The 16,014-nt window shown below is 43.3% G+C and overlaps 1 protein-coding gene across 2 annotated transcripts in view; it reads right to left on the reverse strand.

Annotated features, from left to right (window-relative positions):
- Positions 1–891: 891 nt before the first annotated feature.
- NLE1 (notchless homolog 1) overlaps positions 892–16,014 on the reverse strand; it is a 90,380-nt gene continuing 75,257 nt past the window's right edge. For both annotated transcript variants that reach the window (XM_083173733.1, XM_083173732.1), the window contains exons 9-13: positions 15,857–15,903; positions 15,480–15,682; positions 11,586–11,745; positions 4,461–4,531; positions 892–3,009 (exon numbers count right to left, since the gene is read on the reverse strand). In XM_083173733.1, the coding sequence (XP_083029859.1) occupies positions 2,997–3,009; positions 4,461–4,531; positions 11,586–11,745; positions 15,480–15,682; positions 15,857–15,903 (494 nt within the window). In that variant the 3' untranslated portion in view covers positions 892–2,996. The remainder of the gene's footprint in view (positions 3,010–4,460; positions 4,532–11,585; positions 11,746–15,479; positions 15,683–15,856; positions 15,904–16,014) is intronic.

Below are 16,014 nucleotides of genomic sequence, written 5' to 3' on the forward strand. Positions count from 1 at the left end.
CAATTCCGATCAATTGGATGTAGATTGTGTGCTGATTGGGCCCTTTTCTGACCTGGTGTGGACCGATACCGATCCGAGGCGCGGTCCCGCGGGTCGGTCGGTCGTTATTGAGATCCTACCTGCTGCAGGTAGGATCTCAATGACGACCATACAGCCAGGTGCGGGTCGCCATCGGATCGGACCCGCTCACGGTGCACATCGTGAGCGGGTCGTGCCCCCCCGCGTCACCGTGAGCGTGTCGGACGTGACACTGACGACCCGCTCACGATATGCATCGTGAGTGGGTCGTCCTGGTGTGTACCCTACATTACCTATAACCCTGATGCACTTTGAGAATTAAACCTTTCAAAATTGCAGACAAGTGTGAATGGGTATCTATTCGGCTTTTGGTAGTAGTGTTCATTAGATTCCATGCATTCTAGTGAACTAATAAATCCCATTACTTTACAGCAGATCTTCCCTGCCCCCATGTGCTCCCAGGTTCTTCCATACACTAGAACTAATAAAATGGAATTATTTTCAAAGAACAATAAATCCTTCTGTGCTGTCAAACGAGTGAGACCATGAGAACAGGCCCTGGGCTCTCCAAGTTTATTTTTTGTTTAATTAGAACTATATGCATTCAAATCTATAGTACTATTATAAAATTATTGTGTCTATATCAGTGGTACTCACACTATGTGCCATGGCACTCTGGGGTACTTGCCAGTGGGGCCTTGGTTTGGTAGTTTAAGACCAATTAAATTAATTTATGGTCAATGTAACAGACAAAACTAGTGATGGTGGCAGCCGATCAAAGTTGGTGGAGAAACAGTAGCAAATCCTGTCCCTCACCTCATATCTAAACCTAAGGATGACACATAAGCACAACTTGCAGTATGTCATTTTATATTTACTTCAGAATTTATCCATAACAAACTTTTGGCCTAGGGGTGCTGCGAAAAGTATTCTGATACTATATGGCAGGGTATCTCAGCCTCAGTCCTCAAGTACCCCCAACAATGCATGTTTTAAAAAACCCACAGGTGGAGATAATTATTTCAGTTGCGATTCTGTATGGAGACTTGGAAAACATGCACTGTTGGGGGCACTTGAGGACCAAGGTTGAGAACCACTGCTTTAGGGTGCCGTGATTTCAAAAAGTTTGGGAACCACTGGTCTATACCAAGTTATCAAAACAGAAAAGTAGTGACACCCACTGGTGAAAAATTATATAACATGCATCAACTCACAATATAATTGCTGAACATTAACGTCTTTGTATATAGCATAAAATGACTGGAGAGTTGAAAACCTTCCCTGAAAAAGAGCCAAAACCAAAAAGAGACATAGTGCAATACTGCAAAATGTGAGCAGAGTATTTAAACAATGAGCAGGTTAATTATTAACAATTAAATAATGGAGAGGTTTCCAGGGGATAAGAGAGTTTACAATTCTATAAGCACTGTCAAGAATGTAGAAGATGCAGTGCACTACTCTCCTGCTTCCTAAATACACAAGCATCAGACTTACCCACACATAACCTTGCAAGCTGGTGTGCCAGTAATACTGAGGAGGAACTTGCACTTGCCTAAATTGTACAATGGGACATGACTGAAAGATAAAGCTCTTCAAAGAAATGTTAGAGTGCACTAGGACAGGATGCAAAGGTCAACATGTATTTAGTCCCAATAACTTTTCGTTCTAGTTCAAGACTTCAATTCCCAGTCAAAGGGTCAATCTTGGGTCACGGCTGTCGAGCTGGCCCGACAGCCGTGACACTGTCCTGTTCTCGGTCTGCACGACCGAGAATTTGCAGATGGGATTCAATGTCCCGCCTGCAGCGGGACGAGAAGGGGGCATGTCCGCGAGCTGCAGCCTGGGAAGAGGCGAGCTGGGAGCTCGTACCTTCCCGGCAGAACGAGCCTGACTTCTTGTGAAGTCCGGCTCGTTTTGCCGAGATCCCCTGTTCAATGCTGTTGGGGAAGACAGCATTGAATAGGGCCCCTCAGCCATCTTCCCCTTCAGGAGATGGCTGCAGGAGAACGAATAGCCCCCAGGCTGCTTTGGCATGAACATTTAAAACCCCAATACACTATGACATTTGGGCACGATTTCACCTGACTCCGGTGAATGGGGTGAAATCGGGCCAAATTGTATTTGTTTGACATCCAAACCAATGCACTCAATCTCGTGCGCATCGTACCAGAGGTCAGGATCACATGTGATACACCACATGCGGCCCTGCGCCAAAAGGCTCAAGGGGAAATCGGATGAGACTTCTCTCGGAGGGCTACATCTGTAAGCTATATAAAGTATATTGGCATCCTTATCCTTAAGTCCTATCTTGAAAAATTTAATTTTACCATGAAAACTAGACCAAAAATAAATGTTTGTTTTAATACGTAGTCAGTGATTTCTTGGATATACATTTATTTTAGATAAAATAAATGGATGACCGCAAACTTCATATTTGCCCCTTCATCTTACTTTCTGGTGCATGTTAGACATTTTAATGTATGCTGATATAAAGCATATAACATATAGATTGCCAGATATGTTTATTATGACTGTCTTTAGCATTGCAGCCCTGGGTAAGGAGCAGAACAGCGGCAAGTGATCACATTTCAGATGGCCAATGCATGAGCTGCGTAGAAATACAACAGTTCAGTGTGCTGGAGTTTAATTAAATATACAAAAAAAAAGAAAAAAAAAACACCTCTATGTTTCTATAGTACAAATCTTTAAAAATGTACTGCCGGCCCAATGTTTTCTGTGCCATTTTACTCAATCCATCATCTCTTACTCCATTCTCTTCTGAAGAGTCTTATTATGGTTACATTCCTGGTTTTATTTAGGTCACTGTAAACAGATTTGCCCATTTGCTAGGACTGTAGAATTGTTAACATTAAAATGTCCTCTGCAAATTAGAATGGACTTTGGTTCTTGTTCACACAAACTCCCATCTTCATAATGAAAGTATCATTCATTCTCGTAAGCAAGTCATGTCACTGGACTCATCGTCTCCATCTGTATTAGAAAGACATAGCATTACATAATGGTTATAGCAGCTATTAACAGCATGCAAGCAGACTTTCATTTTGGGCATTTATAACACTGGACATTATAAAATTAAACGGTCATCAGCAGAAATTAGTTTTGGGTCGAATATCCAAAGTAAAACCCAATTACATAAAGGTTACTTCCAAGTCCTTCGTTCCAGCTATTTAACAGCTGCCAACCCCCACTGCTGCGTACGTTTAGCAATACAGAAACATAGAATTGGATGACCGATAAGAACCACCTCTGATGGGAGGCTATTCCACTTATATTTCCTACTATAGATTCCTCACCCTATGCAATCCAAGCATCTGACTCACTAGTGTCCAATACAGTACCCTTGATACTATAACCCTTAAGTTTTCTAGACCCAAGTGCAAAAGTTTTTTTTTGTAGCATTAAACTGTAAGTTCCACTTTCTTGACCATTCCTAAAATCCACCTAGATCAGGCATGTCCAAACTATGTCCCTCCAGCTGTTGTGAGTCTACAAGTCCCATCATACCTTGCCACAGTTTTGCTATTAGGGAATGCTAACACTTTGGCAAGGCATACTGGGATGTGTAGTTTCACAAGAACTGGAGGGCCACAGTTTGGACATGTCTTACCTAGATCATCAATAAATTGTGTTATCCATCCTTGTGTGTCTCAAATATCCTCCCATAACTCAATTAGAACGCCTGCTTTATTCACTATTGGTCATCAGTTTGTCACATCCTGCTAAAATTATGTTATTACAAGTAGTGACAGAATTGACCGATTCTGCTGCTCTCTGTATTAATATGGACACAAAAGAGGCACATATAAATCTATAGGGGGTATCCTACTGCACTGTAATTTACCACATGGCAAAAAAAAATGTTTAATATTGGTCTATCCAATGATAGCCTATTTTTACCGTGCAGTAAATGGCCTGCTTTCATGCGATGACACGTGGGATATGGTAAAATGGTCTTTAAGTGATGGTTATTGCAGATTTAGCTTGAAATGGTTTCCCAATAAATGCCAGGGCTGTCAGGGCTAATTGGATAATCCGTGGGAATCCATTAGCCATAGCAATTAATCATGGCTAACTGGTTTTATTCTCACCCTCAGAGAGGGGGCCAAACACACATAACAGCATAACCTAAAGGACAGTTATTGTTTTTGCAAACTAAATGAAATGAGTGGCTACAGATAGTAGATCTATTGGGTGGGGGTTAGAAGAGTGCACACATGCAAATTTGGCCCATTGCAGCCCTTCATCCGGCCAGTTGCCTGAATCACAACAAAGTGCTTGTTGCTGGGATGACCACTGCCAGCTATTGTAGATTTTCAAAAACAGAGCACATGACTTTAAAAGCATGGAAAAATAGCTTACATTATCACATCCATACTGTATTCCATCAACTTGTAAAATATTATACATGTGTTCATACTTACATCCTTAAACATTTATCCTTTCCTCCGCTGGCTACTCTCTGCCCATCTGGGCTCCAATCAACAGCAAAAACCTGGAGCAAGATTAGTAATTTAAAGCAGAATATAAAACTACATCATTCAAAGCCATGGACTGGTAACACTGATTAGCGTGACACTTCATTTGTATGGTTTAACTGAATTTACAAGCTCACCAGCTTTATGGCAAGTGTTTGAAGAACCCTTGCTCTGGATCACTGCTGCTCATTCAATATATATATATAGATCTGAAATTGAGAAATTCAAAATTGGCTAGTGTGGGAAAGTTGTGACTTGACCTGAATAAGAAACGTGCAAAAGCTTTTTGATCTGAGTCAACATCTTCTGTTCTGGCAAGAGGCCTAAAGTTTCACTTTTTTTGTGAAAATTACAAAAACTGTGAAGATGCTCCGATCTAGTTAAAATTATGTCATGATGTCTTAGAGTGATTTATTATTATACTTTAGCTTAGTAAAAGAGAGTACGAGCTTGTCCTAGTGCAAAAGTGACTAACTTTGGCGAGAGAAAACATCCTTGATAAATGACCCATTTTCATGGTTTCAATTGTGAATATGGTGTTTTCTCCGGAACATTTATTGGTACTTGTGGACAATCACGGCTCCCACGATGTGCATCGTATAGCAAAAAAATCGCATCGCATGCGATTACATGCGGGTTTTTTTTTTTACAGAAAAGCATCCAAATGCATTGAAATTAGTATCAAACATGTTCAATGGCCCCCAAATGTCATTTTTGAGGCTGTACCACCCCCACTATCAACGTCAACCCGAAGCGTGGCGAGCGCAGCGAGCCCGCGAGGGGCGTCGGTACGCGTCCTACGACCTTTTCATACCCCCACTATCCACGTCGGCGTGGAGTTGAGAATAGAAAGTGTGGCGAGCGCAGCGAGCCACAGAGCCTGAAGCGTGGCGAGCCCCGCGAGGGGACACAGATACCTTCACAGGTATACGCGTGCACTCGCCACGCTTTGGGCTCGGTGGCTCGCCACACTTTCTATTCTCAACTCCACGCCGACGTGGATAGTGAGGGTATGAAAAGGTCGTAGGACGCGTACCGCTGCCGCTCGCCACGCTTCGGGTTCGCGTTGATAGTGGGGGTGGTACAGCCTCAAAAATTACATTTGGGGGCCATTGAACATGTCAAAAAACTTTAGGCCTCTTGCCAGAACAGAAGATGTGGACTCAGATCAAAAAGCTTTTGCACGTTTCTTGATCAGGTCAAGTCACAACTTTCCCACACTAGCCGATTTTGAATTACTCAATTTCAGTTTTTTCACTCTGCCCTAATATATATATATCTTAACAATAAAGTTGCTAAGCAACGTTTCAGTTTTTATTAACCGTTTTCAAGCCTGGAAAAAAGGTTTCAAAACAGTTAATAAAAACTGAAACGTTGCCTAGCAATCCTATTCAAGTTTTCTGTCCGAGTGCCGCATCTCCGTCTACTGTATTCTTTTGCTGTGAGGGCACCGGACCAGGTTTTGACAGTTTTGTTTGGAGTCCGGACCCACGGTTGGCACAGGATAACTTTGCTCCGGTGCCTTCTTAGAGAGGTTTGCGTTCCACCCAAATACAATAGGAATCAAGCAGCTCTCGGAGACAGGTAATAGGTAAAAAAGGGACTCTTTAATCCAAGATGTCCGAAATCTACGTTTCGGGGTTCGGTGACCCCGTCTTCAGGATAACACATAGTGATACATATAAAAGCAGCTATATATATATATATATATATACATACATACACACACACACACACACACACACACACACACAAGTGTATGATCATCATAAAACTTACCCCCACCCAGTGCAAGTAGCTGTGTGCTACATATATATGTATACGATGCACATCGTGGGAGCCGTGATTGTCCACAAGTACCAATAAATGTTCCGGAGAAAACACCATATTCACAATTGAAACCATGATATATATATATCGCGATAGATTATATATATATATATTCTATTTTTTTTTAATAAAGTATTTTTATTTATTTCACAGGTCATTAATACAGAACAGAACAGCAAATCAAGCATTGTGCATGTAAAACAGTCAATCAAAATCAAGCATTGAACATCAAAATGTACATTGTGTTCACATACAGTATCGTCACCCTACAATATATTAGAAAATATAATAAAGAGTCGATTGGTAGGGAGAAATGATATCGCCATCCTGCTCTGACTGAGTATCTAAAGTTTGATTTTGTTTATTTGAATTAAAGAGGAACAGTAGAAAGAAGAAGAGATAAGAAAAAGAGAGAGAGCATTAGTCATTAATTAACGTGCATATTTAGGGGTTCAATCCCATTTAGGGTAATATATCAATACACAATCTTGGGTTGATCAGTTCTAATATGCATATGAGCGATATAGTTATCAGCGTCTACAGTCAACACCACAGCCCAGCTTTGTATCATCAGGAATGTGCTGAATGCGGAGACTCCAGCCATCTGCCCCATATCTTGTCAAATTTGGGCAAGGTACCCCGAGACATGTATACATATTTTTCATGCTGTACTGTGGTGTTAACTAGAGCCCTCCACTCCGCCATCGTGGGTCCCGAGCTAGCCATCCAATGTCTGGCTATGACAACTTTAGCTAGGGAGCACAAATTGGTCACATATTGTCCCTCTATGTTGTTCAGTGATGTATTTTCCTTGCTTACCAAAATACACATCTTGGGCGTCAGAGCTTGCCCAGATATCCCAGTTGATATAATGGCTGATTTAACCGTCACCCAGAAAGAGTCAACCAGAGGACATTCCCAGAGGAGATGCCATAGGTTCCCCTGTGTGAAACCACACTTTGGGCAGGCCGGGGAGGCCCGTCCACCAAATTTAACCATAGTGCACGGTGTTAGGTATGTTCTGTGTATAATAAATAGCTGGACTTGTTGAAATCTTGCGGAGACTGTGGCATATCGTGGTGATGCCAAGGCCTCCTCCCACTCCTCCTCCTCCTCAAAAGCACCCACATCGACCTCCCACTTGGCCCTCAAGGCGGGCAGCGAGTCCTTATGTAAAAAGGATAAAAGGAATGAATAGGCTAGAGAGATGGTTTTTACCTGTCCGAGATTGGCCAGGAATATTTTTGCCGGGGAGGATAGTAGCACAGGAGGGCTGTTGTTAAACTGGGTGTTAAGGGCGTGACGCAACTGCAGGTATCTAAAGAAGTACACCTGAGATAACCCATATTCCTCCTTTAGCTGTTGAAAAGACTTCAGCACGGTTGCCTCATATAGTTGTCCAATCGTCACCACCCCCCCAGATGACCACAGACTCCTGCCCGACAGGCAAGCGAGTTCAGGCAATTTGGTAGAATGCCAGAGGGGAGCTCCAGGATCTATGGCCGTGTATCCCATCAAGGATTGGGCCTCCTGCCATATCTTGATGGCCTGGACCACCAGTGGAGGGGCCCCCCCAGGTATCCTCCCACCCAATAATAGCTGCGTGGGTGTGATGTCGGGACATATTTGGTGCAAAAATGTGGTAGGGAGCGAGCTCTGGTCAGTGTCCTGCATCCAGTGCCTAAGGTGCGAGAGCTGGCCAACGTAGTAGTACAGTCTGAATTGTGGTAGAGCCAGACCCCCATCCGTCTGTGGTCTAGTAAGAGTGCTGACGCTAATTCTGGGGCGCTTATTAGCCCATATCAGTGAAGATAGTAAGCTATTTAGGTGCCTAAAAAAGGAAGCGGGCACGTACACCGGGGATTGATTTAAGACATATGTTATCTTGGGCTGCAAGATCATTTTGACCAAGTTGACCCTGCCGATGACATTTAGGGGCAACCTGGTCCAGACCGACAGTTTATCCTTAACGACGGACAGCAGTGGGTGTAGGTTTCTAGGGATAAAGTCCTGACTGATGTTGGTGATATTAATCCCCAAATATTTGAATTGGGAAACCCAGCTAAGTGGAAGGGGGGTGCCCAGTGCCAGCGGTGGTGGGCCTCTTAGGGGCATCATGGAGGATTTAGACCAGTTCACAGTGAGGCCGGAGAAACCGCCAAACTATATATATTCTATTTAGTCTAACCACAGAAGGTATAAGATAATGCAACGCGCTTTTGGGAAACCGTTGTTTACCTCTATTTCTTTGCTGTCTTACAAGATAATGGGTTGATTCAATTCAGCGCACTGTGAATAACACCAGGAAGGAGCTACTGGAGATATTCAAACTAGTTAGGTGGGAGAGTGGCTGTACTTGTGGTGTTTAGCTCCAAGAACAGTCATTCTCAGTCTAATGTGCCCTGCCATGATGCTGTTTGCACCACACTAAGGGGCCAATTTATTACCATCTGCATCTGAAGATGCGGTACTCTTTACTTAGAAGGGCGCCCATCTCGGCCATTGAATGCACTAAAAAATCAGGTGCGATGCGACAGACGAGATGCCCGAGATTTCCCATAGGGAACAATGTTAAATGTCTCAATTGACCCGATTTTCCTGTTCAATGCCTCAATTGACCCAATTTTTCCATAGGAAACAATGTTAAATGGGCCACAGAGGCCAAATAGGCACCCTGAAGTGAATAATGGCCACCCGAATTGTTAACGCCACCCCACGATCAACGTCAACCCGAAGCGTGGCGAGCGCAGCGAGCCCGCGAGGGGCGGCGGTACGCGTCCTACGACCTTTTCATACCCCCACTATCCACGTCGGCGTGGAGTTGAGAATAGAAAGTGTGGCGAGCGCAGCGAGCCACCGAGCCCGAAGCGTGGCGAGCGCAGCGAGCCCCGCGAGGGGACGCGGATACCTTCACAGGTATCCGCGTCCCCTCGCGGGCTTCACAGCTGTCCGCGTGCGCTCGCCACGCTTCGGGCTCGGTGGCTCGCTGCGCTCGCCACACTTTCTATTCTCAACTCCACGCCGACGTGGATAGTGGGGGTATGAAAAGGTCGTAGGACGCGTACCGCTGCGCTCGCCACGCATCGGGTTGACGTTGATCGTGGGGTGGCGTTAACAATTCGGGTGGCCATTATACACTTCAGGGTGCCTATTTGGCCTCTGTGGCCCATTTAACATTGTTTCCTATGGAAAAATCGGGTCAATTGAGGCATTGAACAGGAAAATTGGGTCAATTGAGACATTTAACATTGTTCCCTATGGGAAATCTCGGGCATCTCGTCGGTTGATCGCACCCGATTTTTTAGTGCATTCAATGCCCGAGATTTTTTACTAACGATGCCCACGATCAAAATCGTGGGCGCCCTTCTAAGTAAAGAGTACCGAAGATGCAATGACATTGGCCAAACTCCCAATGTGCTAACTGAATACATCACACGGATGTATCAATTATCACATGCAGGGACAGAGCTTCTGTAAAAGCTCTGTCCTGCAATGGGTCTCCACAACACCTTTGGGTTATTCTTCACAAAAAAATACCCCGATACTGCACATGAGCCACCATCGCAATGAAACTTCCCCCCCCAAAAATGCAAATTGCTTACTAAAAAATGCGAATTGAAACAGTAGGAGCAGTTTATCACAAAAATCTCTCCAAAAGACCTTTAGGGCGGTATTCAATGAGGCTGATTCGCCATGTTTTTATGGCGAATTTGTGCTGTTTGGCGAATTTTTGACAAAAACGGTGAATCACCCTATTCAATGACCACATGGCGAATACATTTGAAGGGTTTTTTCGCCATGATTCACCGAGTAGCAATCGCTATCTTTTTATGGTGAAGTGGAATGTGAACTTTTAAAATAAAGTGTTTTGTTTTTTTACATTTGGTGTCAAAAAAAATCAGGAATTTTATTCTGAGGAGGGGCATGCTATTTTTATTCATGTGCTGTAAGCACATAAATATATATTTAATTTAAAAAAAAAATATATATATATATATTTTTTTTTTTTTACACAGCAGCCAGCAGGGGGCGCCGGAGCCGAGCCGCTCATTACATATTCATATATTCACTGCACCCGATCGTTACGATCGGGTATAGTGAATATACGGTCCCCTGCTGGCACCCCCGGGGGGGCAGCCTGTGCTGCCTGGCACCCGGGGAGCCCACCTCCCCCCCACAAAGTTCTGGGGCAGGCAGAGAGACTTCCATCTCTCTGCCTGCCACCGTCCTCAGGCTCCCTGCGGCAATCGCCGCAGGAGCTCATATTCGCCAGTCAGGGGCAGCGAGCCCCTGACACGTTGAATACCGGAGCCCACCGGCTCCGGAACGTGGCGAATGTGCAGCGAATCCTAAAAAGGATTCGCGGCACCTCGCAGGTATTCTCATTGAATACCGCCCTTAGTATATTCAGGTGAAACTAAAATAATGTGAAATGGGTCGATTTCAACCACATCCGTTTGATAAATCGAATGATTGTATGCACATTCTGTGTACCATGTGACACGATGAGGGGGCCCGCCGGTCGAATCTCACGTCGAAAGATATTATGTGCTGAGCAAAATATCTATTGAATTGCAGGAGCGATCGGTTTTTAACCACATGCGATTGCATAAATGCAGTAGGCGGGAGCAGACTGCAGCAGCGTTGGTGGGCGGCAGCAGAATTTGAAACAACGGTTTAAAACACTGGGCAGCTCTTTCTCTCAGCCAATAAGTGGCCACCCAGTGTTTAGAACATTTTCAAATTCTGCCGCTGCCCCCCTCCGCCCACCAGCGCTCCTTCACAGCGTGGTGCTACTCCACTGCCTGCCCTCTTCCAGCACCTGATGTGGCATCACAGATGGCATGTGATGTCGGGTGCTGGAAAAGGGCACTTTAGGCACCATAAGGTGCAATGTCCCATTGCATCCGAACGCATAAGTGTATGGGCACCATTAGCAGCACACTTATTTGAATAGCTTTGGGAGCTCCCTCCCAGTGCACTGAATTGAATAAATCCCCATGAACACAATTACATCTCTAAGTACATCATGCAGTCTCAACATAAAGAGTTCAGTGTACACAGCTATTGTGTGAATAGAGCACAGGACACCACTAGTAAGAATATCTGTGCAGTATTGTAGAAACCTAATTGTGACGATTTTGAGCGTACGTTTTTATATTTTAAATGGTGTGTAATTAATGACTGCAGTTTACAGCGAGGCAAAACTGAAAATTGAACAACTATATTAGTATCACATACCTCATCTGCGTGTCCCGGGAGATCCACAGCCAGCTTCCTGGTCTTTGTATCCCAGACTTTGAGTGTGCTGTCACTACTCCCACTGACCAAAAGTCTGCTATCTGCTGACCAGGCAATCTGATAGACCGCAGACACGTGACCACGCAAGGAAGTAATGTATCTAAAGTTTAACAATAATACAAGACATTTATGCTTCAGGATAAAGCTCATTTGTATCATTTCTTCACTCATTATCTAGAATTTTCATTAGATTGCAGTAACTGACTTGTTCATGAAAACAATAAATAACACGGTTACCCTTACTACAGCACACGGGTACTGTACTTTCCACATCTGAATCACTTTCCCTTGTGGCTATAAAGGATAAAAGGGCTCATTTATCAATACATTTGCGCTGACCCACAGCAATCAAATCACCTTAAGTCTAGTACCAGCTTAGAACAACAAAAGCAAGCATCTGCTTAGAGAAGTATAATTTTACACCTAAACCCAATGTTGATAAATGATCTCTAAATCACTTATTTGTAATTTATAAAGGATTCAAAAGCTTATCAAAAACTGAACACTTTTGAAACTGTATACATACACAAATGGATCCCACTCCAATGTATTCAAATTGTGCAATAAGTCATGAAATATTGTAAAAGTAAAATATCAGTGTGTTTTGGCCTTTACTAGGATGGCTAGTAGCAAAGTCCTATGTAGCTACTTGCTCAACGACTCATCACTAAAGCTGGGCATACATGGGTAGATAAAATGTCTGACAGATTGATAGACATTTTACCTGACAGACTGACACCCAGCAGATCTCATGGTTATACACAGATATCTCACAGTGTAAGGTCACTTATTCAGATCTGATCGCAGTACAAATTTGTTCTCAAAATGGGCAAAACCATGTGCACTGCAGGTGGGGCTGATGTAACATATAGGGCGGTATTCAATGAGCCTGATTCGCCATGTTTTTATGGTGAATTTGTGCTGTTTGGCGAATTTTTGACTAAAACGGTGAATCACCCTATTCAATGACCAGATGGCGAATACATTTGAAGGTTTTTTTCGCCATGATTCACCGAGTAGCAATCGCTATATTTTTATGGAGAAGTGGAAAGTGAACTTTTAAAATAAAGTGTTTTGTTTTTTACATTTGGTGTAAAAAAATCAGGAATTTTATTCTGAGGAGGGGCATGCTATTTTTATTCATGTGCTGTAAGCACATGAATATATATTTAATTTAAAAAAAAAATATATATATATATTTTTTACACAGCAGCCAGCAGGGGGCGCCAGAGCCGAGCCGCTCATTAGATATTCATATATTCACTGCACCCAATCGTTACATATGCACGATCGGGTGTAGTGAATATACCCGGTCCCCTGCTGGCACTCCCGGGGGGGGGCAGCCTGTGCTGCCTGGCACCCGGGGAGCCCACCTCCCCCCCACATACGCTCTGGGGCAGGCAGAGAGACTTCCATCTCCCTGCCTGCCACCGTCCTCAGGCTCCCTGCGGCGTTCGCCGCAGGAGCTCATATTCGCCGGTCAGGGGCAGCGAGCCCCTGACTCGTTGAATACCGGAGCAGGCGAGGCTCCGGAACGTGGCGAATGTGCAGCGAATCCTAAACAGGATTCGCTGCACCTCGCCGGTATTCACATTGAATACCGCCCACTGACTAGAGACTTAGATTTGTGTGTTATTTTGTTTCGGTGCAGGGTAAATACTGGCTGCATTATTTTTAAACTGCAATTTAGAGTTCAGTTTCAACACACCACACCCAAATATAACTCTCACTGCACATGTTACATCTGCCCCACCTGCACTGCACATTGTTTTACCCATTTTCCAAACAAAATTTGTACTGCGATCAGATCTAAACTTGCATGTCAAGGACACATTTCCCCTGTTCCTCTCTGATCAGATCAGTCTGTCATGTTGAAATATTTTTCTCATTCAGTCATGGCCACACACTATGGCCTTTTTTCAGATCTGATCGCAGTACAAATTTGTTTGGAATATGGGAAAAACCATGTGCTCTGCAGGTGGGGCAGATTTAACATGTGCAGAGAGAATTAGATTTGTGTGAGTTATTTTGTTTCTGTGTAGGGTAAATACTGGCTGCATTATACACAAGAATGGGTCGGTTGCGCTAATTAAAAGGATTCAATTAGACATGAAAAACATTTATATTTATTAGGTCAATAAACATTAAAAGAATTAATGGTGCACATACTCAGCTGAAAAGCTGTTAAAACGGATCCTCAAAATATGAATATAAAAAAAGAGAGAAAGAGATGCTGCAATTATTATAAATGGGGTTGTGTACCCACAGTCACCTCAATTCCAGTAGTGTCCCATCCTCTTTTGGGCCCAAAAGGAAAGTGATTCCAATGGTGGTATGTGGCAGTGGGATGGAATCTGCCACTGTTTTCTCACCGCTTATTGAGACAGCGGGATCACTCCACAGTTGGATTGCTGGGAGTTTGAGGATGTGGGGTCCTGGTTGGGGCAAAATTAAGAGGTGGCGTTCCTCCACCGAGATGGTGCTGCCCATCCTAGGATTCCTCACTCCAGATGGTGATAGTGGTCTCAATCGGTTTGTTGGTGGTGGGTGACTTAGAAGCTGGCCATTGATACATCCTTCCAGCTGCTTCTAAGTCACCCACCACCCTTTCCAGTGGTGGCGCCTATTATAGATACCTAGGTATCTACCTCTTTTATAGATACCTAGGTATCTACCTCTTTTCGCCTATTATCTACCTATTCTAGATACCTAGGTATCTACCTCTTTTCTTTCCTACTGGCTGCATTATTTTTACACTGCAATTTAGATTTTAGTTTCAACAAACCCCACCCAAATTTAACGCTCTCTGCACGTTACATCTGCCCCATCTGTATTGCACATGGTTTTGCCCATTTTCCAAACAAATTTGTACTGCAATGAGATCTGAATAAGGGCCTGTGTGATTACCAGCCCAATCTGCCAATAGTCTGCAGCCGATAACTGTATAATGTATGCCCAGCACAACTAATGCCATCAATTTCCTACCAAATATACTGTAGTACCTCCCTAATCTCCCACAACGGTTTTGCAGGTTTTTTTTTTGTGACTTAAATCTACAGTACGAATTCACATTATATGAATGTTTCACTCTTATACCGCTTTCCGATCGCAATGCTGAGAAGGACCCAGGTCCGGCACTTTCACACTAAACACAGGTCCCCTATTATACAGAGGGCGCACTAGGGTTAACCCTTATTATAACCAAGGTTGAATTGCTGGGTTGGTCAACTGTTTTCACACCACACTGCGACCTGGCAGCAACCCAGCAATTACCAGTTATTTTTTTTTCGATCTGAAAGTGGTGTAAGGGCGTATTCAATTAAGTTAAATTTTTTAGGCTAGGCGGGAAAAAAAACTGGGCCTTTAGTATTCAAATTGCAGCCCATTTCTGATGGTTTTTAGTAATGTTTTACCAATGCAAGTTCACTTTTTTTTTTTTTTTTATTCAAAATTGCATCAGTGAAACATGACTAAAACAACAGTCAAAAACATGTGGATCAGCGAGTAATTCATTGATCCACTGGTTTATCGACAGTGCCGGAATTGACTAGAATGTAAATTAAACTAAAAAGGAACTTAATTGATTATCCCCCCTTAGGGGTAAGTTTTTTAAAGCTTCTAAAAAAAAAAAAAAAAAAAAAAAAAAAAAAAGAGATGGTGTTGCCCATAGCAACCATTTAGAGTCAGTTTATCATTTTCTATGACGCAATAGAGAATTGATAGACAGAATTTCATTGGTTGCTATAGCCAAATGTGAAGTTCTGTGGAATATGCTCACATTATCGCTACATAATACTATTAAAGTAGGTGACAAAAATGGCATAAAAGACTTACTTTCCGGTTTTACCGTCCCACAGCTTTACGGATTTGTCAAAAGAAGCACTAGCAATGACTCTGGTGTCAGGAGAAAAGAGAACTTCATTGATGAGAGCCTGATGTCCAGTCATTCTCTGCAAAGGCTTCTTATCCTCAGCTGGGGCCCAGAGGAAGAGTGTGAAGTCATCAGAGCCGGACACAAGCTTCTCAGGAGCTTGCCCCTGTTTAATTTCAGACAAGTTAGCAAACAACCTAAAGAAAATACCCCTGTCCCCATGTGTCTGCAAAGGTGTTCTGCCATAAATACAAAATAGTCCATATAGAATTCTTCCAAAAGGAAACTATAATGCAGTAACACTAGCAAGCAAGAAAAGATTTTCTTCTCATATACACACCCGAACTTGATTGTATCTCTGCAAAGCTTTCGCCTTCAAATCTTCCACTGGAATGTAACAAACAAACACTCTTACTGCCAGGTAAATAAAGAACATGGCCCAGATGTAATGCAGTGCGAGTTTGGTGGCTGTGTGGGATGCTTGCCGAACTCTTACTT

Source organism: Crinia signifera, chromosome 2, assembly GCF_055691185.1.
Source record: "Crinia signifera chromosome 2, ASM5569118v1, whole genome shotgun sequence".
Taxonomy (NCBI): Eukaryota; Metazoa; Chordata; class Amphibia; order Anura; family Myobatrachidae; genus Crinia; species Crinia signifera.